The 27,378-nt window shown below is 57.6% G+C and overlaps 1 protein-coding gene across 2 annotated transcripts in view; it reads left to right on the top strand.

The window, feature by feature from the left end:
- The first annotated feature begins 205 nt into the window (after nt 1–205).
- Nucleotides 206–27,378, top strand: part of PCSK6 (proprotein convertase subtilisin/kexin type 6) — a 55,026-nt gene continuing 27,853 nt past the window's right edge. The window contains exons 1-7 of one of the 2 annotated variants that reach the window (XM_079763855.1): nt 206–560; nt 12,600–12,704; nt 16,839–16,949; nt 18,261–18,404; nt 20,029–20,105; nt 23,055–23,143; nt 26,098–26,270. In XM_079763855.1, the coding sequence (XP_079619981.1) occupies nt 285–560; nt 12,600–12,704; nt 16,839–16,949; nt 18,261–18,404; nt 20,029–20,105; nt 23,055–23,143; nt 26,098–26,270 (975 nt within the window). In that variant the 5' untranslated portion in view covers nt 206–284. The remainder of the gene's footprint in view (nt 561–12,599; nt 12,705–16,838; nt 16,950–18,260; nt 18,405–20,028; nt 20,106–23,054; nt 23,144–26,097; nt 26,271–27,378) is intronic. The other variant, XM_079763856.1, reaches the window with a different exon arrangement.

Raw genomic sequence — 27,378 nt, 5'->3', positions numbered from 1 at the left:
AAGTTCCCGGCGAGGGGCGTTCCGGGTGCCCGGGCGCGGGCAGGCGCAGGGGCGCGGGCGCAGGGGCGCCCCCGGGGCGCGCGGGCGGGAACGCGCCGCGGCCGCCTCCCCCTCCCCTGCCCTCGCTCCCGCCCGCTGCGGCGGTGGCGGTGGCGGCGGCGACGGCGGCGGCGGCGGCGGCGGCGCTTCCCCAGCGCGCGGAGCGGCTTTAAAAGGCGGCACCCCACCCCCCGGGCGCACACTCGCCGCTCGGGCGCCCGCCGCGGAGCCTGCCTGCCGCTGCCATGCCTCCGCGCGCGCCGCCTGCGCCCGGGCCCCGCGCCGCCGCCGCCACCGCCGCCGAGGACGCGGGGGACGCGGGGGACGCCGACCGGCCCGCGCCCCGGCCGCTGGCGCTGCGCCCCTGGAAGTGGCTGCTGCTGTTGGCGCTGCCCGCCGCCTGCTCCGCGCCGCCGCCGCCGCGCCCCGTCTACACCAACCACTGGGCAGTGCAAGTGCTGGGCGGCCCGGCCCAGGCGGACCGCGTGGCCCAGGCGCACGGCTACCTCAACCTGGGCCAGGTGAGTGCCGGGGGCCCCGCGCGCGCGCCCCGAACTTTCCTGGACACCTGCCCGGCGCGCCCCTCCCGAGTCGGGGCCGTGGAGGGCGCTCCGTGCCCCCCGGGCTCTCCCGGGCCTGAGACACCCCCCCCCCCCCCCCCCGTCCCCGCCATCGACGGAGAGCCGGACCCTGAGCGCGCGCCAGGGCGGCGGGGCGATGGTTGGGTGACGGGCGCACGGCGCGTGGCCCGGCCTCCCTGGGCCCCCTGCGCCCTCCGTGGGCCCGGCTCCTGGAGGGGGACCGCCCGGTGCCCGGGCCTGAGCGTCGCGAGGAGGGCGGCTTTCGGACGGCTCAGCACCCCGCAGCCCTGGGGGTGCCGGAGGCGCGCGGGAGGGGGTGTTGGGGGGTGGGGGGTGTAGGGCGTGGGGTGGGGTCTTTGCTTGGTTTCCAGGCTTGTGCCCTGGCCCCGCGCACCGGCAGTGTGACCCGAGACCAGTCATTTCCCGGACCTCTGTAGGGACGGGACCGGGACCGGGACCGGGACCCGGTGCCAACAGTCAACAAGTTGTTGGGCTGATCGCGGGGTGGCTGGTAGCCGAGTGCCAAGCCGGGGATGAGCTGACCCGGGGAGCCAGCAGCCCGCCCGCCGCCGCCTGGGCTGTCACTCACGCTGGCCTCAGAGGCTGGCCGGTGTGGCTCAGTGGGTAGAGCGCCGGCCTGCAGACTGGAGGGAGGGTCCTGGGTTCGAGTCCCGTCAAGGTGGCACCTACCTCGGTTGCAGGCAGGAGGCAACCAATCATTGATGTTTCTCTCTCTCTCTCCCTCTTCCTTCCTCTCTATCTAAAAAAATTAAAAAAAAATCAATGAACCATATTTAAAAAAAAAAAAGCTGGCCCTGGCTGTTTTGGCTCAGTGGATAGAGCGCCGGCCTGCGGACTGAAGGGTCCCGGGTTCGATTTATTTATTTATTTATTTTAAAAATATATTTGTATTGATGTCAGAGAGGAAGTGGGAGAGAGAGAGAGGGAGAAATAGGAACATCGATGAGGAGAGAGAATCAGTGATCGGCTGCCTCCCGCACGCCCCACACTGGGGATCGAGCCCGCAACCCGGGCCTGTGCCCTGACCGGGAATCGAACTGTGACCTCCGGGTTCCTAGGTCGGTTCTCCACCCCTGAGCCTCCCGGGCGGGTGGGTGGGCTGGGCCTGTTACTCTTTATTCAGAACCAGCCTTTGTCCCCCTCCCCCAGCAGCAGGTACTCGGTGGAAAAGGCCCCGGGCGCCTGCAGCCTCCCCTCCCTCCCTCCTCGGTGAGAACTCTTCAAAAAGCCTCCTGTGCCTTCCAGCCCTGGAGGTTTTGTGACTCATAAACTCGATGGAGATGGAGATATTCTTAGCTTTGATTTACGGGTCGCCCTCGGAGGGAGCAGAGGCCAGGGATGGAAGCGGTTTCGCGTCCGCACCGTAAGCGTGTGTTACCCCCCGACCGACCGGGACGTCCCGGCTCTTTGTCTGCGGCCCGGGCCGCCCTCTCTGTCTGGTGTGAAGTCCCCCCCCCTGAAGCCTGGCTGGGCCATGAGTGCTCCTGGTACCTGCCCCGACCCGACGCTCAGCCCGGCCTCGGTTGTGGATCTGGGCTCGCCCCTGAGTCCTGGCCTGGTTCTTTTTACGTTTCCTTCGTTCGGCTGGTACCCCGATCCTGTTGGGTGTCACGTGGGGCAGAGGTCATGGAGACAGATGGCTATTCACCTTCCTCCAATCCTGGATGCCTTTGGAAGTCTGATAAAAGCTCTGGGTCTTCTCCGGTGACAATGAGGCATCCTGCCCTGGCCGTTGCGGCTCTTTGGTTAGATAGACATGGAAGGGTCCCGGGTTCGATTCCCGGTCAGGGCACAGGCCCAGGTTGAGGGCTTGATCCCCAGGAGGGGGCGTGCAGGAGTCAGCTGATCTGTGATTCTCTCTCATCATGGATGTTTCTCTCTCTCTCTCTCTCTCTCTCTCTCTCTCTCTCTCCCTCTCTCCCTCTTTCTCCCTCCCTCCCTCCCTCCCTCTCTCCCTTCTGCTCTGAAATCAAAGAAAGAAAAATAGGCATCGTGCCCTGGCTGGTTTGGCTCAGTGGTTGGGGCGTCGGCTCACACATCGAAGAGTCACAGGTTCGATTCCCGGTCAAGGGCACACCCCTGCGTTGCAGGTTCGATCCCCACCCCCGTCAGGATACGTGTGTGAGGCCACTCGTCGATGTATTTTTCTCACATCGATGTCTGTCTGTCTGTCTGTCTGTCTGTCTCTCTCTCTCTCTCTTGCTCTCGCTCTCGCTCTCTCACTCTCTCTCCCCTCTCCTCTCTCCCTCCCTCCCTTTCACTCTCTAAAAAGTCTCTAAAAAGCAAAGGGGGAAAATATCCTCAGGGGATGATTAATTAAAAACATATATGCGGCGTCAGGGACGAGACCCGTTAGCCTCTTTTTGCTCCTCTGTTCGTCATCCTACTCGAGGTCCCCCCTAACACCAGGCCTTAAAGAAGAGGAAGAAGACTTGGGGAGAGTCAGATGTCACTATGGACTGAGGTCAAAACTAACTACTTGGATCATGCGAAGAGAGGTGACCCGTTGCTTGGTTAACAGTACCTTTACAGCCCTGACCGGTGTGGCTCAGTGGATAGAGCGTCGGCCTGCGGACTGAGGGGTCCCAGGTTCGATTCCGGTCAAGGGCATGTACCTTGGTTGCGGGCACATCCCCGGGGGGGGGGGGGCGTGCAGGAGGCAGCTGATCGATGTTTCTAACTCTCTATCCCTCTCCCTTCCTCTCTGTAAAAAATCAACAAAATATATTTAAAAAAACAAACAAAAACCAACAATACCTTTACAACAGCCACACCTGAGAAGATAAGAAATTCAGGTCGTGGGCCTGTGCGGGAGGCAAGCAGTTGATGTGTCTCTCTCACATCGATGTTTCTCTCTCTCTCTCTCTCTCTCCCCCCCCCCCCCCCCCCCGCCTTCCTCCCTTCCACTCTCTCTGAAAAAGCAATGGAAAAATATCCTCAGGTGAGGATTAACCAAAAAATAAAATCAAAGGTAAGCATGAGAGAGGACGGCCCGGTCCCTGGGAGTCATTGGGGTTGTTGTGGTTTAAGGCAGGAATGCGGTTTCACACTCTGCGATTGGCCGACGTGGGAAAACGTTGGCATCCAGTGTTGGCCAGGGCACAGAGCGGCGGGCACGCTCGGGTGCCACGGCTGGAAGTGCTTGGTGGCATCAGGACTTTTTTATTGTTTTTCATATATTTTTTTATTGATCTCAGGGAGGAGGGGGAGAGGGAGAGAGAGAGAGAAACATCCATGATGAGAGAGGATCGTGGACCGGCTGCCTCCTGCACGCCCCACACGGGATGGAGCCCGCCATGCAAGCCGGGCATGAGCAGGAATGGAACCCGGGACCCTTCAGTCCTCGGGCCGACGCGCTGTCCACGGAGCCACACCGGCCAGGGCGGCATCCCGACGTTGGAGAGAGGAAGCCGGCCGGCCACTGGAGGCCGAGGCGGGTCAGGAATTCACCTCCGGGAGTGACCTCCTCGCACCAGCGCCCGAGGAGATGGGTTTAGGAATGCCCAGGGGCGCCGTGCAGGTGGCCGGAGTCCTGGTCTGACCCCCGGTCTGACCCCTGTCCGTCGGGGAGGGGAGAGGGAATCTGCCCGCGGAGTGGCTCCCGGCGATGGGAAAGGAATGAAGCCGATACAGATCTGCACAGCTATCTCGGACTCGGCGCTGAGCGAAAGGCAGGGGCAGGTGGAGGGCCTGTGCATGTGGGTTTTCATTTTATTTTTAGTTATTTATTTAAAATATATATTTATTTTATTTTTTTAAATATATATTTTATTGATTTTTTTTTTTACAGAGAGGAAGGGAGAGGGATAGAGAGCTAGAAACATCGATGAGAGAGAAACATCGATCAGCCGCCTCCTGCACGCCCCCCCCCTTGACCGGAATCGAACCTGGGACCCTTCAGTCCGCAGGCCGATGCTCTATCCACTGAGCCAAACCGGTTAGGGCTGTTTAAAATATTTTTATTGATGTCAGAGAGGAAGGGAGAGGGAGAGAGAAACATCCATGAGGAGAGAGAATCATGGATCGGCTGCCTCCTGCATGCCCCCCACTGAGGATGGAGCCAGCAACCCGGGCGTGTGGCCTGCCTGGGAGTCGAACCCTGACCTCCTGGTTCCTACTTTGGTCAATGCTCAACCCCTGAGCCACGCCGGCCGGGTTTGCTGTCGTCTGTATTTGAGTTGTTTTCGAAGACCCTGGAAGTTAGATGCCTCCTCGTCAAGTTATTCGTCGTTCTAATTCCGCTCTGAATTGCTCATTTATGTTCTTGGCCCATTTCTCAGCCGGGTTATCTCTTATCTCGATAACTCGTGGGTGTTGCCTCTGTATGATGCATATTCCTCTCCGGGTGTCAGTGTATCGCAGATGTTTCTCCCGCCGGTCATGCTTCTCTGTTGTTGTTCATCCTCCCCCGAGGATATTTTTGCGTAGGTTTTTAGAGAGAGCGGAAGGGAGGGGAGACACAGAGAGAGAGAGAAACATCATGTGAGAGAGACACATCAATGAGTTGCTTCCCGCACGTGCCCCGACCAGGCCCAGGGATGAAGCCTGTAGCCGAGGCACGTGCCCTAGACCGGAGTCGAACCCGGGACCCTTCAGTCCGTAGGCTGACGCCTTATCCACTGAGCCACACCGGCCAGGGCTGTCGCTTTTCTCTGAACACAGGACCCGGGCACGGGGTGATCTGAGGTGCCATCCACGTGTCCGTCTGTTTGCGAGGCATCCAGCTGGCCCCTCGGGGTGATTCCGAGACGAACGAGGCAGGGAACCCACAACCGACAAGAAGCTGAGCCCCTGTTGCAAACGGGATGGAGATGGGTCCCAATGATGAGGCTGAGGGGGGAGGTCGGGGCTGGCGTTACCTGGGAAGGTCCCAGAAGGCGTGGCGACCAACGGCATGTGAGCCGGGCCTCAGGATCTTCCACAGACGGAGGAATCAGAGGTGGGGAGATACTTGTTTCTTTCTCTTTTTTAAAATATATATTTAGCCCTGACCGGTGTGGCTCAGTGGATAGAGCGTCGGCCTGCGGACTGAAGGGTCCCGGGTTCGATTCCGGTCAAGGGCATGTACCTTGGTTGCGGGCACATCCCCAGTAGGGGGTGTGCAGGAGGCGGCTGATGGATGTTTCTCTCTCATCGATGTTTCTGACTCTCTGTCCCTCTCCCTTCCTCTCTGTAAAAAATCAATAAAGTATATATATTTTAAAAAAGTATATATATTTTTACTAGAGGCCCGATGCATGAAATTTGTGCAAGGGGCTCGGCCCTCGCAGCCCGGCTTCATCTGATAGGTTGTCCGGAAGGAGGTCCGGAAGGTCATTCGGCTGTCCGGTCTAATTAGCATATTACGCTTTTATTAGTATAGATTGATGTCAGAGAGGAAGGGAGAGAGAGAGAGAGAAACATCCATGATGAGAGAGAATCATGGACCGGCTGCCTCCTGCACGCCCCACACTGGGGATCATGCCTGCCACCCAGGCCTGTGCCCTGACCGGGAATCGAACCCTGACCTCCTGGTTCCTAGGTCGACGCTCCACCACGGAGCCCCGCCGGCCGGGCTGCACTTCCCATCCTGATTCGCGCTGACCGAGAGCCCTGGCCGAGTTTCTGTTTTCCTGAGTCAGAAGTTCAGTGCCTCAGAGAACTGCCGAAAACCCTATCTTCCAGCCAGCGTTTTTCTTTTCTTTTTTTTTGTCTTGCTCCAAGTTGCTTTTACTTTCCAGCAATTGCTTCCTGTCCGGAGTCAGGCACTTGCGGCGCTTTGTTCTTGGTCGGCGCGGGTGGACGGCCCGCCAGCCCCAGCGCGTCCCCCTGGCGGGCAGCTGCCCGGCCTCCCCGGGGACGCCTTTCGGTGACACGGGGAGATCTCCCTCCTACCCCCCCCCCCCCCCCCCGAGGCCGAGGGACTTTGTGGATTGGAGCCACTGTTTCCCCCCGTGGTGTGTGTGTGGTCAGGACGCGTATGGGTACATTACACGGCAGGTCTCAGAGCAGGGCTGTGTTTTATTTATTTATTTTAAAAAAATATATTTTATTGTTTGCAGAGAGGAAGGGAGAGGGAGAGAGAGAGAAACGTCCATGATGAGAGAGAACCATGGATCGGCTGCCTCCTGCACGCCCCACACTGGGGATCGAGCCCACAACCCGGGCCTATGCCCTGACCGGGAACCGAACCTGGGACCCTTCAGTCCGCAGGCCGACGCTCTATCCACTGAGCCACACCAGCCAGGGCAAGTTCTTTGGCATTTTCATAGGAGTTCGTTCCAGCCCAAACTGACCGTTGCTAGGAAGCAATCGCAGACGCCGCCGGGTTGTGTTTCTGCACGTACCGCGGGCACGGGGGTGATGCTCAGAGATCCGTAGGGCCCGGCTGGTGTGGCTCAATGGATTGGACCAGGAGGTCTCGGGTTGTATGCCCAGTCAGGGCACATGCCCGGCTTGCGGGCTCGATCCCCAGTAGCGGGGGTGCAGGAACTGGTGCTGTGCCTTCCCCGAGGGCGAGGAGGCCGTGGCGCTTTGATGCGAGAGTCCAACCAACAAGTGTTTCATAATCCAATGTTGGGAGAGCCCTGGCCGGTGGCGCTCAGTGGTTAGAGCGGCATCCCTGTCATCGAAGTGTTGTGGGTTTGAGCCCTGGCCCTGGTCCAGGGCATGTTCAGGAGGCAACCAGTAGATGTGTCTCTCTCACATCGATGTTTCTCTCTCTCTCTCTTCTCCCTTTCTCCCTCCCTCCCTTCCATTCTCTCTCTAAAAATCAATGGGAAAATATCCTTGGGTGAGGATTCACAGCAACCACCACAGATGTGGGGAGAAGGAGCGTCTGAGGGCTGCGGTGGGGCCAGGAGTGACGTGGGGGGAACCTCCTCCTCTCCTCGGAGACGTCGCCCCTTCGTGCCCAGAGATGCGGGTCCGAGGCCCAGGGACGTATTTAAAGGGGCCGGTGATGTCACCCCAGAAATCCCCGTGGAATCTGGCCTCGGGGGCCCCGGCGTTTACAAGGTTGTTCTGGGCTTGGTCTGGCCTCGCGGAGGATTAGTGAGGCTCCGGGACCCCGTCACGTGCTGGTGCTCCGTGGGCAGAGGGGCTGAGCCCCGGGGAGGAACACCCCATAAAGCTGGTGAGCGAGGGGCGGCCGGCCGCTCCCGGGCCTGCCTGCCGAGGATGGGGGCGCCCCCAGCCGGCACGCGGCCTGGCCAGGGTACTGGGGGTTGGGGGGGGCGTCACCTGCTCCCTCTCTTCCCGGCTCTCGCTCTGCACTGTATTTCTCGTTCCGGGTTCAAGTAATTGGCTCTTGAGAGAATTTTTCAGCCTCTCGGGAGTTGTTGAAGGGATGAGTGGGACCAGCAGCCGGTCTGTGCAGAGTCCTAGAATGAACTGATAAATGAAAGAGGATTCTTTTTTTTTTTTTTAAATATATTTTATTGATTTTTTTACAGAGAGGAAGGGAGAGGGAGAGAGAGTTGGAAACATCGATGAGAGAGAAACATCCATCAGCTGCCTCCTGCACACGCCCCCTACTGGGGATGTGCCCGCAACCCAGGTACAAGCCCTTGACCGGAATCGAACCCGGGACCCTTCAGTCCACAGGCCGACGCTCCTCTATCTACTGAGCAACACAGGCTAGGGCCTGAACAGTGGTTTCTGAGAGGAAGGCGTCCCTCCCAGGAGCACCTTGCCTCCTGGTGAATTCGGGGCACGTAGGAGCAGTGGGGGCAGGGGCAGGGGGGAAGAATGAGTGCATTATTCTACGAAGCTGCTCTTATTTATAGATTCGCCGAGTTCTATTAACATGAGCGCCCCGGGGGACATAAAGCTTGGAACACGTCACGCGTAATAGGAGTGAAGGGACATTGAGCTACAACGGGGAGCCGCGGTCCAGTGAGCCGGGAGCTTTGGGATCAGGAGGGAGATGGGGCATTTTCCTGAAAGCTGCCTCGAAGGGCATGCTCTCGTGGGAGAGTCCGAGGAAATAAGGACAGAAACATAAAACACTTTGCAACGAAAAGGAGAACGTGTACCAGGAGGTCAGGGTTCGATTCCCGGTCAGGGCACCTGCCCGGGTTGCAGGCTCGATCCCCAGTGTGGGGCGTGCAGGAGGCAGCCAGTCCATGGTTCTCTCTCATCATGGATGTTTCTCTCCCTCTCTCCCTTGCCCTTCCTCTCTGACATCAATCAAAATATATACATTTTTTTTAAAAAGGAGAGTGTGTTAGGATGACTCCAGGAGCAAGCAGAGCCAGCGATGACGGTAATTGCATTCGAGAGGCAGAGAAATGTCCTGGTTGTACAAGGAAGTCAAACCAATTAAATGCTTAATGGGCTGTAAGAAGAGCTGGCGAAATAAAAACGTGTTAAATACGATAAAATATGTAAATAGGCATACTTTGCCGGCTCTGTCCTGGCGGCCAGGACTCCCTGCCTAGAAGACCAGGGATTCCTTAGATAACACGTCGATCGGACGAGACACCCAAGTTAACAGCCCCTCCAAGGAGCAAAGCTGGATTCTTAACGAACACGATTCAGCGAACGGATTGATGAGCGAGAGAGGATTTCCTCAAGGGAGGAATTTAAAAGCACGCTCAGAAGGGAAATCCGCAGCCCGGCGGCCGGCGTGGCTCAGGGGTTGAGCATCGACCCGTGAACCAGGAGGTCCCGGTTCGATTCCCCGGTCAGAGCACAGGCCCGGGTCGCGGGCTCGATCCCCACTAGGCGGCGTGCAGGAGGCAGCCGGTCCATGATTCTCTCTCATCATGGATGTTTCTCTCTCCCTTCCTCTCTGACATCAACAAACATCCTATTTAATGAAAGGCTAATATGCAGATTGTCCCCTCGGGAGTTCAACCAGGAGTTCGATCGCTCGCTATGACGTGTGCTGACCAGCAGGGGGTGGCGCGGAACAGGGTGGGCCACCGGCATGGGTGGTGGGGTGCTGAGGGAGGGAGCGAGGGGAGGAGGAGGCGGGGAGGCCGGGAGGCGGGGAACCTGATCGCCGGCCCGGCCTCGGACCCTCCCTGTGCACGAATTTCATGCACCGGGCCTCTAGTTTAACAACGAGAGGAAGGTCTCCCAGGGGAAGGTTGAGGAGTCTGTCACACGTGGGCCCTTGGTGGACGTGAAAGGGAGCGGGTGAGGCCGGGGGTCTGAGTCCGTTCCCTGCTCCACAGCCAGCCCCCCCGTGGCTTCGGGGAAGAGAAAATGAACTTGACTGTGTGGAAATGAAGGCCTTTTCAGGAACCCGCAGGAAGTCCAGCAGCTTAATTGCACGCTGGGGCGGGGGGGGGGGGGGTGCGGGGAGGAGGGGGATACGTGTTGCAGAAGGCAAATTCGGGAGGCCGGGAAATGGGGCAGGCATCTTACCGTGGGCCGGCATTATCATTATCGCCATCAACAGCGTGTTGCTCTGTGTCTGTGTGACCGAAATGGAAAGCAGGGTTTTTCCATTTTTTTTTCATTAAAAAAAAAAAAATTAAAGAAAATAACAACAAACTGCCCGTTTTCTCTCTCCCGAGCTCTCTGGACTTCCTTCATTATAAATACCAGGTAGCCCCGCGCCGGCTAAATATAGGCTCCCTGGCCATCCGCCGTGTGTTTATAACCTTCCTGGGGCGGAAGTCAGCCGGGCGGGACGGAATTCATTCGGTGCGTAGGATTTTACGGGCCAATTAGTCGTGTTTCTCCTAAGCAGCCCCACGGGGACCCGGCACGTTATATAACTGAGCTCCGTCGCCAGCGACTTTTTAAACAGGCGCTTCGCCCCAAAAAGCTGCCGAAGCTCCGAGCAGACAGGGCTCAGCCCAGCTGTGTCAGGCCCTGTTGGGGAGGGGAGGAGGGGGGGGCCCGGGGGGGGGGCCCAGTGGGTTACAGCATCACCCCGATAGTCCACGGATGCCGGTTCGATCCCCGGTCAGGTCGCTTACAAGAATCAACTGATGAATGCATGAATGAGTGGAACAACACATCCATGTTTCTCTCTCTTTTTCTTCTTCTCTCTCTCTGTAAAATTATTAAATAAAAACAAATTTTTTTTTTATAGATAAAGGAGCCTGGCCAGGGTGGCTCAGTGGTTGAGCGCCGACCTAGGAACCAGGAGGTCAGGGTTCAGTTCCGTCAGGGCACAGGCCCGGGTTGCGGGCTTGAATCCCCAGTGTGGGGCGTGCAGGAGGCAGCCGGTCCATGATTCTCTCTCATCATGGATGTTTCTGTCTCTCTCCCTCTCCTTGCCTCTCTGACATCAATAAAAATATATAGAAAGAATAAAAATAAATAAAAGGATGAACCGATGAGTGCATGAGTTAGTGGAACACCCCATCAGTGTTTCTCTCTCTCACTCTCTCCCTTCCTCTCTCTCTCTAAAATTAATAAATAGAAAAAAAAAGTTTATAAAAAGCAGAAAACGAACAGCAGCCACCAGAAAGAAGAACATCTGTTTGGGCCAAGGGCAGGCTGGGGAGCCGTACAGCGGACATTCATCGCTGAGACCTTGACTTGGGACCGTTCCCAGCTGCTTATCGGCGGCTCTGCTCCCGGGAGGCGGGCGGGCGGGCGGCTCTAACCCTGCTGGCCCGGGAGGGCGGTCGGGGTGGGACTCGTGTGGCCTGACCAAAGTATGTGCTTGGCCCCCCGCCCCCCCGCCCCCCCGAGCTTGCTGACTTCAGAGCTTACAGAATTGCACCTGCGTCTGAGGTCACGTCCATGGGAGGCCTGAGCGGGCGGGGGGGGGGGGCGGGGACCTTTGGAACGTTCGGATGTCATTGGGGTGGACTCCGCCACTCCTCAGCGCCTTCGCTGCGAATCAAACGGGATCGTACGTTAGGGCTCCCCTCCTCTGCACCTTGGGACCCGGAAAAAAAGTGCCCCGTCGTCTTTTTTCTTCCTCAGGAAGGTGGGGCGGAGGGAGGGGGGGTGGGGGGGCGCATCCATTGGTTGTTTCTCTCTCTCCCTCTCACTTCCTCTCTGAAATCAATCAAAACACATCCACGGGCCCTGACCGGTTTGGCTCAGTGGATAGAGCGTCGGCCTGCGGACGGAAGGGTCCCGGGTTCGATTCCGGTCAAGGGCATGTACCTTGGTGGCGGGCACATCCCCAGTGGGGGGGTGTGCAGGAGGCAGCTGATGGATGTTTCTCTCTCATCGATGTTTCTAACTCTCTCCCTCTCCCTTCCTCTCTGTAAAAAAATCAATAAAATATATTAAAAAACAACAACAAAAAACACATCAGCTGGTTGCTCACGCACACACCCACCCTGACCGGGGCCAGGGATCGAACCTGCAACCCAGGTACGTGCCCTTGCCCGGGAATCGAACCCATGACCCTTCCGTGCCAGGGCCGGCGCTCTAACCACTGGGCCACCGGCCAGGGGACACACGGACAGCTGTACAGCCCCTGCTGCCCCGCTCTGGATGGACCGTACAAAAGGGTGTGGAGTCCCCAAGGAGTCATCGCTCCCTCCCTCCCCCCTCTCCCAGCCACCCTGCCGGCCGGGCCCTCCCCGATCGATGCCTTCGACCTCACGCCTGACCCGCATGGGCAGGGAGGTCAGAGGAAGCTGCTGTCCTTGTGTTTGCAGGAAAAAAAGAAAAAGAGAGAGAAAAACTGGCCAGAGAGACGCTCTTCCCGGGAACACCCCAGCCCGGGCCGCTCCCCACCCGCCTTGGCACCTGCCCCTCCCTGGTGTGGTTCCACCGTTGTTTTGTTGGTTAGCGTGTTCGAGTGTCTTTTTATTGATGTCAGAGAGGAAGGGAGAGGGAGGGAGAGAGAGAGAAACATCCGTGATGAGAGAGAATCAGGGATCGGCTGCCTCCTGCACGCCCCCGACTGCGGATCGAACCCTGACCTCCTGGTTCATGGGTTGATGCTCAAGCACCGAGCCACGCCGGCCGGCCGGTCGGGCGGGATGCGGGGTTTTTGAAACGGTTGGGAGGACTGTGTTCGCGAATGACGCCCTGTGGCTTGCCTTGCAGATCGGGAACCTGGAGAACTACTACCACTTCTACCACAGCAGGACCTTCAGGAGAGCCGCCGTGAGGAGCAGAGGTCCCCACACCTTCCTCCGCATGGACCCCCAGGTACAGCCGCGCCCTGGGCCGGGGCTCCGCGGGCGTTGCTGGCTGTTTTTTAAAAATATAATTTTATTGATTTCAGAGAGGAAGGGAGAGGGAGAGAGAGACAGGAACATCCGTGATGAGAGAGAATCACGCCCGGGTTACCGGCTCGATCCCCAGTGCGGGGCGTGCAGGAAGCAGCCGATCAAGGATTCTCTCTCATCGTGGATGTTTCTCTCTCTGTCCCTCTCCCTTCCTCTCTGACATCAATTAAAAAATATATTAAAAAATAAAGTAAAATACTGTATTCAGTTTGCGTGTGCGGGCAAAATATAGCCAGCTGTGTCCCGGAGGGAAGGAGATGAGAGTAAGGAAAGAGTTCGTAGGCAAAGGCCGTGCCACTTAGGTTTTCTCCAATAGACATCCCTTTTCTACAGGACGAATTCTTCTTCTTCTTCTTCCTCCTCCTCCTCCTCCTCCTCCTCCTCCTCCTCATTTCAGAGAGGGAGGAGGAGGGGGAGAGAGAGAGAGAAACATCGATGTGAGAGAGACACACTGATGGGTTGCCTCCGGTAGGTGCCCCAACCGGGGCCGGGGGATCGAGCCTGCAACCAAGGTACCTGCCCTTGGCCGGAATCGAACCCAGGACCCTTCAGTCCGCAGGCCGGCGCTCTATCCACGGAGCCACACCGGCCAGGGCCGCCGAGCCTCTTTTGCCCCCGCTTCTCATTTGGAGCGCTGCGTGGTTCATCGGGGTATGGAAGGGAAAGACGACGGAATATGATCGAGGGGCTTGGGGACGCCACGTCGCCAGCGTGTGGGAATGACTGAGCTGGAAATGAACGCGATGGAGCCGAGGGTAACGGTCGGTTGGTCGGACGCAGGCAGCATTTCATCTTAATGAGCTGCAGTCCCCATTGTGTGCACCAAGTGCCTGGAAAAGGGATGGAATTTTCAGCACGAACCCCCCGCCGCCACCTCCCAGAAGTACTGATCGTACGTCCTTTCGCTAACGTAAGAGGAGGAGGAAGAGTTCAGACAGCCTTCGTCACCGGTCCTCCTTACACCCTTAATTACTTTCCCTTGTTTTTGCCAAAATGGTAAGACATAAAGTTAAAAGGCCTTGCGCTAGCCGGTGTGGCTCAGTGGGTAGAGCGTCGGCCTGCAGACGGAAGGGTCCCAGGTTTGATTCCCGGTCAGGGGCACATGCCCGGGTTGCTGGCTCCCTCCCCACCAGGTGGAAGCCGATCAGTGATTCTCTTTCATCGTTGATGTTTCTATCTCTCCCTCTCCCTTCTTCTCTGAAATCAATAAAAATGTATTTTTTTTAAAAAATAAAAAATATAAAAGGCCAGTTTGCTAGAAGTACTTTCTTTTTTTTAATTCATTTTTATTTTATTTTATTTTTTAAAAATATATTTTATTGATTTTTTTTTTACAGAGAGGAAGGGAGAAGTACAGGGAGAGGGATAGAGAGTTAGAAACATCCATCAGCTGCCTCCTGCACACACCCCACTGGGGATGTGCCCACAACCAAGGTACATGCCCTTGACCGTCAATGATGAGAGGGAATCATGGATCGGCTGCCTCCTGCACGCCCCACACTGGGGATCGAGCCCACAACCCGGGCATGGGCCCTCACAGGGAATTGAACTGTGACCTCCTGGCTCATAGGTTGAGGCTCAACCACTGAGCCACACCCGCTGGGCTCGAAGTACTTTGTTTCTTTGTGTGTGTTTTTTTTTTAAATCTTCACCGGAGGATATTATTTTCATTGATTTTTAGAGAGCGTGGAAGGGAGGCCAAAAGAGAGAGAAAGTGAGAGAAACATTGATGTGCGAGAGACACATTGATTGGTTGCCTCATGCACGCACCCTGACCTGGGCCGGGAATCAGACCTGCAACCCAGGCACGTGCCCTCGAGGCAGGAATGGAACCCGGGACCCTTCCGTGCGGGGACCAGGGCGCTAACCACTGCGCACACCGGCCCCTTCCTCGGGAGGACAGCTGGCCGCGCTGAGGGCCCAGGACCGGCCGCTGGGCTTGCTCCAGAGCCTGTCATTGAGGCAGACTGGAATCATTTGTTTCCAGCTTGTCCCTGGGCCAAACGCCTGGAGAAGGGCGGACGTTACCGAGGCGCCGGCCAATGACGGTGAGGCCTCCCGCATTTTTCTGAAATTACTCGTTCTGATTCCCTTCCAAGCTGGCCTTCGGGCGGCCCGAGGCTGCTGCCCGTGTCTCCCAGCCCTCACATTTCAGGGTGATGATTCCGGCTCAGCCCGGGCCCGCCCTTGCAGCTCCCGGCCAGATGGATGACAGAAATAGAAAGATAAAGATGTTATGCGGCGGCTCCTCCGGGGCCGTGGGAGCCTCCAGCCCGAGGCTTCGTGTTAAATGTATTTTTATTGATGTCAGGGAGGAAGGGAGAGGCAGAGAGAGAGAGAGAGAGAAACATCAATGATGAGAGAGAATCGTGGCCTCCTGCACGCGCCCTATTGGGGATGGAGCCCACAACCCAGGCATGTGCCCCTGTCCAGGAATGGAACCGGGACCTCCTGGTTCCTAGGTCGACACTCTAACCACTGAGCCATGCCGGCCGGGCTCAAGCCTTCATTTCAGCGATTTCCACTGAGCCTTTGTGTGTGTGTGTGTGTGTGTGTGTGTGTGTGTGTGTGTCTGAATCCTCACTCAAGGATATTTTCCCGTTGGCTTTTATTTTATTTTTATTTATTTTATTATTTTTTAAAAATGTATTTTATTGATTTTTTTACAGAGAGGAAGGAAGAGGGAGAGAGAGTTAGAAACATCGATGAGAGAGACACATCGATGAGCTGCCTCCTGCACACACTCCTACTGGGGATGTGCCCGCAGTCAAGGTACATGCCCTTGACCGGAATCAAACCCGGGATCCTTCAGTCCGCAGACTGACGCTCTATCCACTGAGCCACACCGGTCAGGGCTCCATTGGTTTTTAGAGAGAGTGGAAGGGAGATGGGGAGAGACAGAGAGACACATTGATGTGAGAGAGACACATCTATTGGTTGCCTCCCGCACATAGGCCCCGACCCGGACCAGGGCTTGAGCCTGCAACCCAGGTCCATGCCCTTGACTGGAATCGAACCCGGGATCCTTCCGTCCACGGGCCGACGCTCTATCCACGGAGCCACCCCGGCGAGGGCTCTTTTCGCGCTTTCCTTCTCCGGGGTTGCAACATGTTGGTTTCCAGGACTGGAGCCGCCGAGCTGTTCTGTAACAGGGGACTTTGCCCGCGGCGTTTCACTGGAGCTCGGGTTCCTCCTCGTGATAAGGCAACAGGCGAGCAGGTCTCTCCACGCACTGCCGCTGGGACATTACCGGCGGTTCTGTGTGCTCGAACAAGGAGTTCCTGGCAAGTCCAGGCCGGGGACAGAGAGTGACCGGGCCAAACGTGGGGTCGACGAACCGGGTCCTGGGCTGGGGGCAGAGGGAGGATCTCAGAGCCTCCACGTACACGGACACGTTGTCATTGTCCCAACCGTGGTGCCTTGGACGTGAAAATGTCTCCTTGGGCCCTGACCGGTGTGGCTCAGTGGCTAGAGCGTCGACCTGCGGACTGAAGGGTCCCGGGTTCGATTCCGGTCAAGGGCACGTACCTTGGTTGCGGGCACATCCCCAGTCGGGGGTGTGCAGGAGGCAGCTGATGGATGTTTCTCTCTCATCGATGTTTCTAACTCTATTCCTCTCCCTTCCTCTCTGTAAAAAAATCAATAAAATATATATATTTTTAAAAATGTCTCCTTGGAACTTACCAGGGAAGACATCGAAGAGGACACAGATACTCATGAGAAGCACACCCTCCCGTAGCACCCACGCAGAAGCTGCACAAAATCAGGAGGTCACGTAAAATAAATCCTAAAGCTGCGCCCGGCCTGAGTGGCTCCAGGGTTGAGCATCAACCTAGGAACCAGGAGGTCAGGGTTCGATTCCCGGTCAGGGCACATGCTCGGGTTGCGGGCTCGATCCCCAGTAGGGGGCGTGCAGGAGGCAGCCGATCCATGATTCTCTCTCCTCTTGGATGTTTCTCTCTCTCTCTCCCCCTCTCCCTTCCTCTCTGCAATCCGTACACATACATTAAATGAATAAATAAGTATATATCATCGCTGCGTTCCCCCCCGACAGGTGAAATGGCTCCAACAGCAGGAGGTCAAGCGCAGGGTGAAGAGGCAGGTGCGCAGCGACCCCCCGGCCCTTCACTTCAACGACCCCATTTGGTCCAACATGTGGTACCTGGTGAGTGGGCGTTCGCGGGGGGCCCTGCTCCCGGGGTGGGTTCGTTTCCCCCCAACGCCGGGTCCGCACGGTGACTCCAAACAGACACCCTTCCTCTCGGGCGGAAAGCACTTCTTTCCACGCTGGGCCGGGCCGGGCGGCCCAACCTTTCCTGTGAATTATTTTCATACCAGAACAGCGGTCAGCAGCTGTTGGTCTGCGGACCGCTGGTGGTCCGTGAGGTCTGAAATGTTGGCGACCGCCGTACTAGAGGCCCGGTGCATGACATTTGTGCACTCGGGGGTGGGGGAGGGGGGTCCCTCAGCCTGGCCTGCACCTTTTCTTTGCTTTCTTTTTTTTAAAAAAAATACATGTTTTATTGATTTTTTTTACAGAGAGGAAGGGAGAGGGATAGAGAGTTAGAAACATCGATGAGAGAGAAACATCCATCAGCTGCCTCCTGCACAGCCCCTACTGGGGATGTGCCCACAACCAAGGTACATGCCCTTGACCGGAATCGAACCTGGGACCCTTCAGTCCACAGGCCGATGCTCTATCCACTGAGCCACACCGGTTAGGGTATGACCTGCACCTTTTCACAGTCTGGGAGCCCTCGGGGGATGTCCCACTGACGGCTTAGGCCCACTGCCCACAGGGAACGGGCCTGAGCCGTCCGTCGGACATCCTTAGCGCTGCCACGGAGGCGGGAGAGGCTCCCCCACCATCGCCGCTGCGCTCGCCAGCCGTGAGCCTGGCTTCTGGCTGAGTGTAGCTCCCCCTGTGGGAGCCCACTGACCACCAGGGGGCAGCTCCTGCGTTGAGCGTCTGCTCCCTGGTGGTCAGTGCGCGTCATAGCGACCGGTTGTTCCGCGGTTCGGTCGGTTTGCATATTACACTTTTATTATATAGGATATTCATTTTATTTTTATTTCGGAGAGGAAAGGAGAGGGAGAGAGAGAAACATCCATGGTGAGAGAGAATCATGGATCGGCTGCCTTCTGCACGCCCCCTACTTCGGATCGAGCCCACAACCCGGGCGTGTGCCCTTGACTAGACTCGAACCCAGGACCCTTTGGTCCACAGTCAGGCGCTCTGTCCACTGATCCAAACCAGCTAGGTGTGAATTCTTTTTTTTTTTAAAGAATATCCATAGTCTTCTTTTTTTGTTTGTTTAATGTATTTTATTGATTTTCCACAGAGAGGAAGGGAGAGGGAAAGAGAGTTAGAAACATCGACGAGAGAGCGTTTCCTCTGATCTGCACGGGGTGCCCGTGCAGGGTCTGGCTTTGTGCCCGTCCTGGGTCAGGACTGTCCGTGTGTCTGTCCTCACAGCACTGCGGGGACAAACACGGCCGCTGCCGCTCGGAAATGAACGTGCAGGCGGCGTGGAAGCGAGGCTACACAGGGAAGAATGTGGTGGTCACCATCTTGGATGACGGCATCGAGAGGAACCACCCGGACCTGGCCCCCAATTACGTGAGTCGAGCCGTGGCGTTGACGTGCGCGTCATCAAATCAGCACAGGGGGCCCCCTGCGTGGGAACTGCCCAGGTCCCCTTGTCCACGGATTCTCCCCCCAGTAAATACTGTCATGGTATGAGTTTCTTCTTTTGTTGTTGTTGTTGTTTTTTTTTTCGTTTTTAAAGTCTATTGCTGACAAAGTATTTTTTATTTCTATTTCTTTTAAATGTATTTGTTGATTTCAGAGAGGAAGGGAGAGGAAGAGAGAGAGAGACATCAATGATGAGAGAGAATCATGGATCGGCTGCCTAATGTGTGCCCTTTACTAGGGTCGAGCCTGCAACCGGGCACGTGCCCTGACTGGGAATCGAACTTTGACCTCCTGGTTCGTAGGTTGATGCTCAACCACTGAGCCGCGCCGGCCAGGACTGATAGCTCAATTTTGAAAGTGAAATGTACTTTCGTAAACACCGCCTTTATCATTACTCTTAAGTACGTGTATACATTTTTTTGTGTGGAAACCCTAAATAAAGATGATGCATTATAGATTTGTACATCTGAAACCTATGTAATTTTATTGACCAGCTAGAGGCCCGGTGCACGAAATTCGTGTACTGCGGGGGGGGGGGCGTCCCTCAGCCCGGCCTGCGCCCTCTCACAGTCCGGGATCCCTCGGGGGATGTCTGCCTGCCGGCTTAGGCCCAATCCCCCTAGGCCTAAGCCGGCAGTCAGACATCTCTCTCACAGTCTGGGACCCCTCGCTCCTTACCGCCCACCTGCAGCAGAGGCGAGAGAGGCTCCCGCCACCGCTGCTGCACTTGCCAGCCGTGAGCCTGGCTTCTGGCTGAGCGGCGCTCCCCCTATGGGAGCACACCGACCACCAGGGGGCAGCTCCTGCATTGAGTATCTGCCCCTGGTGGTCAGTGCACATCATAGCGACCGGTTGTTCTGCCGTAACAGTCGCTTAGGCTTTTATTATACTAGAGGCCCGGTGTATGAAATTTGTGCACAGGTGTGTGTGTCCCTCAGCCCAGCCTGCACCCTCTCCAGTCTGGGACCCCTCGGGGGATGTCCCACTGCCTGTTTAGGCCCTAAACGGGCAGTCGGACATCCCTCTCACAATCCAGGACTGCTGGCTCCCAACTGCTCGCCTGCCTGCCTTCCTGATTGCCCCTAACCACTTCTGCCTGCCAGCCTGATCACCCCCTAACCACTCCCTGCCAGCCTGATTGATGTCTAACTGCTCCCCTGCCAGCCTGATTGCCCCTAACTGCCCTCCTCTGCCAGCCTGGTCGCCCCTCACTAACCCCCCTCCCGGCCTGGTTGCCCCACACAGCCTGCTTGTTCAGTTGTTGGGTCGTCCCTCACTAACCCCCCCTGCTGGCCTGGTCATAGGCAGCCATCTTGTGAGGGCGTGAGGGTTAACTTGCATATTACCTCTTTATTAAATAGGATGTCACCCCGATAAATTCAATTAAAAAAAAAAAAAAAGAAAGGAAACATAGATAAGGTGACAGTTAGAGGGACGGAGTACCAAGTACGTTGTTTCCTCTGTTTTCCAATGGAGGTGCAATAATAACGTGGACAGGGTTGCTACATCTGTGCCACACCTCTCCGCTCACTAAGGTTTAATCCCGTAGGATTCCTACGCAAGTTACGACGTGAACGGAAACGATTATGACCCGTCGCCACGCTATGACGCCAGCAACGAAAACAAGTACGTCTCTCGGTCCCTCGTTCCTGCCGTCCCTGTCCCTTGAAATGGCCCGTAGCAGGGCTCAGCCGGCCGGCGTGGCTCCGTGCTTGAGTGTCAACCTACAAGCCAGGAGGTCACGGTTCGATTCCCAGCCAGGGCACATGTCTGAGTTCCAGGCTCGATCCCCAGTAGGGGGCGTGTAGGAGGCAGCTATCCATGAGTCTCTCTCATCATTGGTGTTTCTCTCTCTCTCTCTCTCCCCCCCTCTCCCTTCCTCTCTGAAATCAATAAGAAATATATTTAGCCCTAACCGGTTTGGCTCAGTGGCTAGAGCGTCGGCCTGTGGACTGAAGGGTCCCGGGTTCGATTCCGGTCAAGGGCATGCACCTTGGTTGTGGGCACATCCCCAGTAGGGAGTGTGCAGGAGGCGGCTGATCCATGATTCTCTCTCATCGATGTTTCTAACTCTCTCTCCCTCTCCCTTCCTGTCTGTAAGAAATCAATAACATATATTTTTTAGAAAAAGAAATAGATTAAAAGAAAACACACAACATGGTTGTCGCCATCTCTGCTGACGAAGGGGGAGGCATCGGGAGGCGTCAGGTGACTTGGGCGCCGTCCATGGCAGCCCCCGGGTCGGAGTCCAGTTGCTCCGACCTGCTCCCGGCGACGTCCTGCTTGTCCTCTCCCTGTCAGGGTGCCCCACGCCTGAGCCTTTTTTGCATTCTTCCAAAAATATTTACAGGGAAGGACAAAAGCCCTTTTTCTCCTCCCCGCTGCTGACCCGGCGGACGTGGGCCAAGGTGCGTCCTGCCCACGCTCCCATTTCCCTTTGCGGTGGATTCGATTCCGCGGGGCAGAGGCCGGTGCCCACCTGGCACCGAGCAGGGAGGTTTGGCAGCTCCGGGGACCCGCGGCGAGCCGTCCCTGCCTCACATCCCAAGGTGCCCTTTCCCGCTCCGCAGGGAGTCCGCCTGGGGGGCAGGGCGCCTCGATTCCCAGCCTCGCACCCGTCCACAGGGCAAAGAGGCATGACCCAGACACCACCACGTAGTGAGTGACCTTGGCCGGGCGGGGTTCCTCCGGGGCGCGACAGACCCTGAGCGGCGTGACCCCGTGCGCAGCCGGGCGTGGGGCGGAGGACGGAGGACTTGGGTCCAGGGCGCGCAGGCCCCGGCTATTTTTAAAGGCGGTTTTACACGGGCATCCCTGCGTCTCGTCCCCTGGGGAACACTTCTCAAAGAGGTGCTGTTCTCGCAGGAGGAACGGAGCGGCCAGCTCCGTGGCGGGTGGGGTCGTGGCGGGGGGAGGGAGGGGGTAAGCAGTTTGTTTTTCTGGCGGTTTCTCCCTAGTTCCTCCGCGGGGGGGGGGGGGGGGGGCGCTCCACGGGGAGCGTTTTCCTTCAGCTCCTGCTTCCGTGGCGTGGGGATGGCAGGAGGGCTGTGTGGGGTGAGCGTGGGGGTGGCAGGTACAGCAGGCACGAGACAAAAGTCCTCATTTATGGTTAATTCTCACCCAAGGATATTTTTCCATTGATTTTTAGAGAGAGTGGGAAAGAGGGAGGGAGGGAGAGAGAGAGAGAGAGAGAGAGAGAGACATCGATTGGTTGTCTCCTACCCGGACCAGGGTCGGGGATCAAGCCTGCGGTCCTGCAGGCTGATGCTCTATCTACTGAGCCAAACCGGCTAGGTCCATAGTATTCTTTTTTTTCTTCTTCTTCTTAAATATATTTTTACTAGAGGCCCAGTGCATGAAATTTGTGCACTGGAGGGGGGTTGTCCCTCAGCCCAGCCTGCACCCTCTTTAATCCGGGACCCCTCGGGGGATGTCCAACTGCCGGTTTAGGCCCGATGCCGGGGATTGGGCCTAAACCGGCAGTTGGACATCCCTCTCACAATCCTGGACCGCTGGCTCCTAATTGCTCACCTGCCTGCCTGCCTGGTCGCCCCTAACTGCCCCCCCGCTGACCTGATCTCCCTTCACTGCCTCTGCGTGTCAGCCTGATCGCCCCCAACTGCCCACTCCTTGCTGACCTGGTCGCTCCTAACTCCCCCCCCCCGCCACTGGCCTGGTCGCCTCTACCTGCCCCCCCTGCCGGTCTGGTTGCCCCCGCAGCCGCCAGCCTGGTTGCTCCTAGCTGCCCCACCCCCGCCGGCCTGGTCACCCCTTACTGCCCCACCCCCCCCGCCTGCCTGGTTGCCCCTACCTCCCCCCTGCCGGCCTGTTTGCCTCTTACTGCCCCCCTGCTGGCCTGGTTGCCCCTCACGGCCCCCTGCCGGCCTAATCACCCCACGCAGCCTGCTTGTTCAGTCGTTTGGTCGTCCCTCACTAACCCCCCTGCCGGCCTGGTCACAGGCAGCCATCTTGTGAGGGTGTGATGGTCAATTTGCATATCACCTCTTTATTATATAGGATTGATTTCAGAGAGGAAGGAAGAAGGAGAGAGAGAAACATCAGTGATGAGAGAGAATCATGGGTCAGCTGCCTCCTGCACACCCCCTTCCTGGGGATGGAGCCCACAACCTGGGCATGTGCCCTGACAACCGTGGCCTCCTGGTTTCTAGGTAGATGCTTAACCACTGAGCCACCCCGGCCAGGGCCACATGTCCTCACTTTGTTCTTCCTTCCATCCTATCGGTGCCAAGCAAGGTGGTGTTCGTCAGAGGAATGCACAGTTTGGGAGGGTGGGGGCGGGGACCCGGGGAGCAGCAGCCCTCTCCGACGTGGGATAAAGGAAGATACGACCCCTGAGCCATTTCCAAGGTCACGGGCAGGCCTCCTCGCCGGCAACTGCGGAAGGACAGGGCGCCCGGGGCTGTGCCAAGGCTGGTGTGACCTCCCTCCCGGGTTCTTCCGTGTCCTTCCCGGACGGGGGGATGGCGGCTGCTCCCTGCAGGAGGCCCGAGCAATGCCCCAAACTCCCCGAAATTGCCGGGCCGCATCCTCACTGCGTCTCGCCTTTTGTTTCAGGCACGGCACGCGCTGCGCGGGCGAAGTGGCTGCATCTGCCAACAACTCCTACTGCATCGTGGGCATCGCGTACAACGCGAAAATCGGAGGTAAGGCCCGGGGCGTGGGGCTGGGAGCTTCCGGGCCGGGCAGGGGGCCAGGGCGTCCCATTCTGGGGGGTCTCGGCAGCTGCACCTCTGTTGGCCTCGGCTGGCTGTGTCAGACCCCAGGGCCTGAAGCCTTGGGCATCCTGACCACAGCCAGGCAGCCCCACACAGCCACGGGGGCCGGAGGGAGGGTTTTGCCTGGAATGTTATGGCTTTCATCAGAAAGGCACCTTTTTTAAATTTTATTTTTTATATATATATATATATTTTATTGATTTCAGAGAGGAAGGGAGAGGGGGAGAGAGATGGAAACATCCATGATGAGAGAGAATCATGGATGGGCTGCCTCCTGCACGCCCCCTACTGGGGATCGAGCCGCAGTGCAACCTGACTGGGAATCGCAGCACAACCTCCTGGTTCACAGGTCGAAGCTTCACTACCGAGCCCCGGCTGCCAGGCGGGGAGTGAAGTGTTTTATTGTTGTTATTACTAGGGGCCCAGTGCTCGGATTCGTGCACCTTGAAAGGAACTGTGGGCCGCGGGATTGCGGTGGGCACAGGAACGGGTCTCGGCCCATCCTTTGTGCCCCGCCCGGCCCCTCCTGCCACAGGCCCCGGTCCCCTGGCCGTCAGCGGCTGCGAGCAGTGGCTGCTGCCCCGATCGCCCCTCAGGAGCAGGGGGAGGTGGAGAAGCCCTCAGGGGCGATCGGGGCAGGCAGCTGCCGCTCGTACCCTCTGACGGCCTCAAGCAAGCCAGGCTGGTGCCAGGTGCCGGCAGCGGGTGCGAGTGGGGCCAACGCTGGCAGCAGGTGCAAGTGCCCAGCGGGAACATGGCACACGGGAGCAAAGAATTTTCAGTAACCACCAGAGGCTCGCCCTGATGACAGCAACCGGTGCCCCGCCTTGGTCTGGCGCCCCCTCTCACCCACTCCACCATCCCGCTGTGGCCGATGCCCACCATGTTCCGCACACACCCCCTGGTGGTCAGCGCACGTCATAGCGACTGGTTGTTCGGTTGTTCTGCCGTTCAGTCTATTTGCGTATTAGGGTTTTATGTATATAGATCATTATTAATATATTTGTTTGTTAATCCTCACCCGAGGATATTTTTCCATTGATCTTTGGAGAGTGGAAAGGAGAGGGAGAGACAAAGAGAGAGAGAAACATCAACGTGAGAGAGAGAGAGACAGACATGGATTGGTTGCCTCCCACATGGGTCCGGACCAGGGCTGGGGATTGAACCTGCAACCGAGGTTTGTGCCCCAGACCGGAATCGAACCCGGGACCCTTCAGTCCTTAGGCCGATGCTCTACCCACTGAGCTAAACAGGCTAAGGCCGGAGTGGCCTGTTTTAAATAGAGTTTTCTTTTTCATTCGTTTAGGAACGGTAAGACCAGCAGGTCAGGAAACAAGGGCGTGTCACAGTTTGTTACCCGGAGTTCTCCAGGCGGGGCCACACCACACACACACACACACGCACACACACGGGCACACACGCACACACACGGGCACACACACACACACACACACCACACACACACACACGGGCACACACACACACACACGGGCACACACACACCACACACACACACACACACACCACACACACACACACACCACACACACACGGGCACACACACACACACGGGCACACACACACCACACACACACACACACACACACACACACACACACGGGGAAACACGGGGACACGACTCATGGGCCTGAAGTCTCGCTGTGGTTTCTGCAGGAAGGAACAGGCCAGGCAGGTTCTGCAGGTTCAGGATGGGCCGGTTGGCCTCATGGTCTCGTGCCTGGCCGCGGGGTGACTAAGGGACTAGGACAGAGGGAGAGTGCCCGTGGGTGTGAGTGTAGGAGCCCACAGAGCAGGTGGCTGGGCGTGGCCGCTAAAGGAACCCACGTGGGCAGGGGAGGCCTCTAGGAATTGGCTGATTGGAGGGGGGCGGGAGGGAGTGGGGTGCGGGGGGCAGGGCGGTGCCAGCCCCTCCAGACTCAGCCAGGCCCCAAGACGTCCAGGCATCCGAATACAGACGGGAAAAGCCGCGGTTGCCCGAGTCCTTTGCCCAGATTATTCTTGTTCCTGGCCCTTTAGGGTCAATGGGCCTTTCTCTCCCGTGTGCCTCCCATTCGAGTGTCCAGGGAGCGGTCGGCGTTTCCTGCTAATCTGGGAACAGCGGTTTCCGAGGGAAATATTTACCTTTTCTTCGCGGGTGACCTGGCAGCGTCGCTAAGCCCTAAATACCTCAGGCTTGCTTTCTCGTCCATCACTCACCCTTTCCCCCATGACCCTGCCCCCCTCCCCCCATGAAGGCATTGGGAGGGGTGTCGGGAAATCCGTCAGGTCCGGTGCTTTTACGTGCTCTGGACTGTCTTCTGGCATCTCGTTCTCCCTGTTCAAAAATAGGCAGTCCCGCCCTGGCCAGTGTGGCTCAGTGGATGGAGCGTCGGCCTGCGGACCCAAGGGTCCCAGGTTGGATTCCGGCCGGGGGCACGTGCCCGGGTTGTGGGCTCGATCCCCTTCAGTGCAGGGGGCAGCCAGTCACGCGTTCTCATCCTTGATGTTTCTATCTCTCTATCCCTCCCTGAAATCAACAAAAATATATTTAAAAAGTAATAGTAGGCATTCCTGCCCAGCCGGCGTGGCTCAGTGGTTGAGCGTGGACCTAGGAACCAGGAGGTCACGGTTCCATTCCCACTCAGGGCACATGCCCGGGTTGTGGCCTCGATCCCTAGTAGGGGGCGTGCAGGAAGCAGCCGATCCATGATTCTCATCCTTGATGTTTCTGTCGGCCTCCCTCTCCCTTCCGCTCTGAAAGCAGTAAGAATATATTAAAAAAACAACAACGCAGAAAACCAAAATGATGGCGGGCAAGCTCCCCAGCTGTTGGGGGCTCCCCCAGCGGGGACACGCGCGCACCGAGCCCTCTGTGCTTCCAGGCATCCGCATGCTGGACGGGGACGTGACGGACGTGGTGGAGGCCAAGTCGCTGGGCGTCCGGCCCAACTACATCGACATTTACAGCGCGAGCTGGGGGCCGGACGACGACGGGAAGACGGTTGACGGGCCGGGCCGGCTGGCCAAGCAGGCCTTTGAGTACGGCATTAAAAAGGTGTGAGTAACCCAGGGCTGCCGGGCCGCGCTCGGGGGGCACGGGGGTCTCCCAAAAAGGGATTCAGCCCTGTGGCTGATTTGGCTCAGTGGATAGAGCGTCGGCCTGCGGACCAAAGGGTCCCAGGTTTGATTCCTGGTCAAGGGCACATGCCCGGGTTGTGGGCTCCATCCCCAGTAGGGGGTGTACAGGAGGCAGCCAATCAGTGATTCTCATCATTGATGTTTCTCTCTCTCTCTCTCTCTCTCTCCCTTCCTCTCTGAAATCAATCAATAAATATATACACTGAGTGGCCAGATGATGATGATCTCTGAACGCATAATAATCTGGCCACTCAGTGTATATCCTATATAATAAAAGGCTAATATGCAAATTGTCCTCTCGACCGGGAGTTCGACCAGCAGGCAGGCCGGCCAACTGCCCATGTCCCCTTCCCCTGGCTGGAACCCACCCATGCACGAATTCATGCACCGGGCCTCTAATACACACACACACACACACACACACACACACACACACACACACACTCTGAGTGGCCAGATAATTATGCGTTCAGAGATCATAATAATCTGGCCACTCAGTGTATACACTAGACGCCCGGTGCACGAAATTCATGCACTGGGGTGGGGGGGTCCCTCAGCCCGGCCTGCACCCTCACACAGTCCGTAAGCCCTCGGGGGATGTCTGACTGACGGCTTAGGCCCACTCCCTACAGGTTATTTTGTTCAAAGAAACACCAATGATGAGAGAGAGAATCATGGATCGGCTGCCTCCTGCACGCCTCCTACTGGGGATTGAGCCGCAACCCGGGCGTGTGCCCTGACCGGGAATCAAACCCTGACCTCCTGGCTCCTAGATGGACGCTCCATCACTGAGCCACGCCAGCCGGGCAGGAAGTCCTGGTCTTGCTTGCTCCCCCTCCCTGCCAGCAGGCAGCACGAGACGTGTAGAATTTGGGGGGTGGCACCTCTCCAGGGCCTAAACGGAGCAAACCTCTGGGGGCTGGGCCTGCAGGCTCGGGGGACGCAGAGGACGCTGCAGGCTCCTCCCGGGAGGTCCATCCCCGTCGCTCTGCGTCCCTGTGAGTCAGAAAGGCGGGGCGGGCGGG

Source organism: Cnephaeus nilssonii (genome assembly GCF_951640355.1).
Source record: "Cnephaeus nilssonii genome assembly, chromosome: 24".
In the NCBI taxonomy this organism is placed as follows: Eukaryota; Metazoa; Chordata; class Mammalia; order Chiroptera; family Vespertilionidae; genus Cnephaeus; species Cnephaeus nilssonii.
The sequence above is the reverse complement of the archived record's forward strand: the minus strand, read 5'-3'. Positions and strand labels throughout refer to the sequence as shown.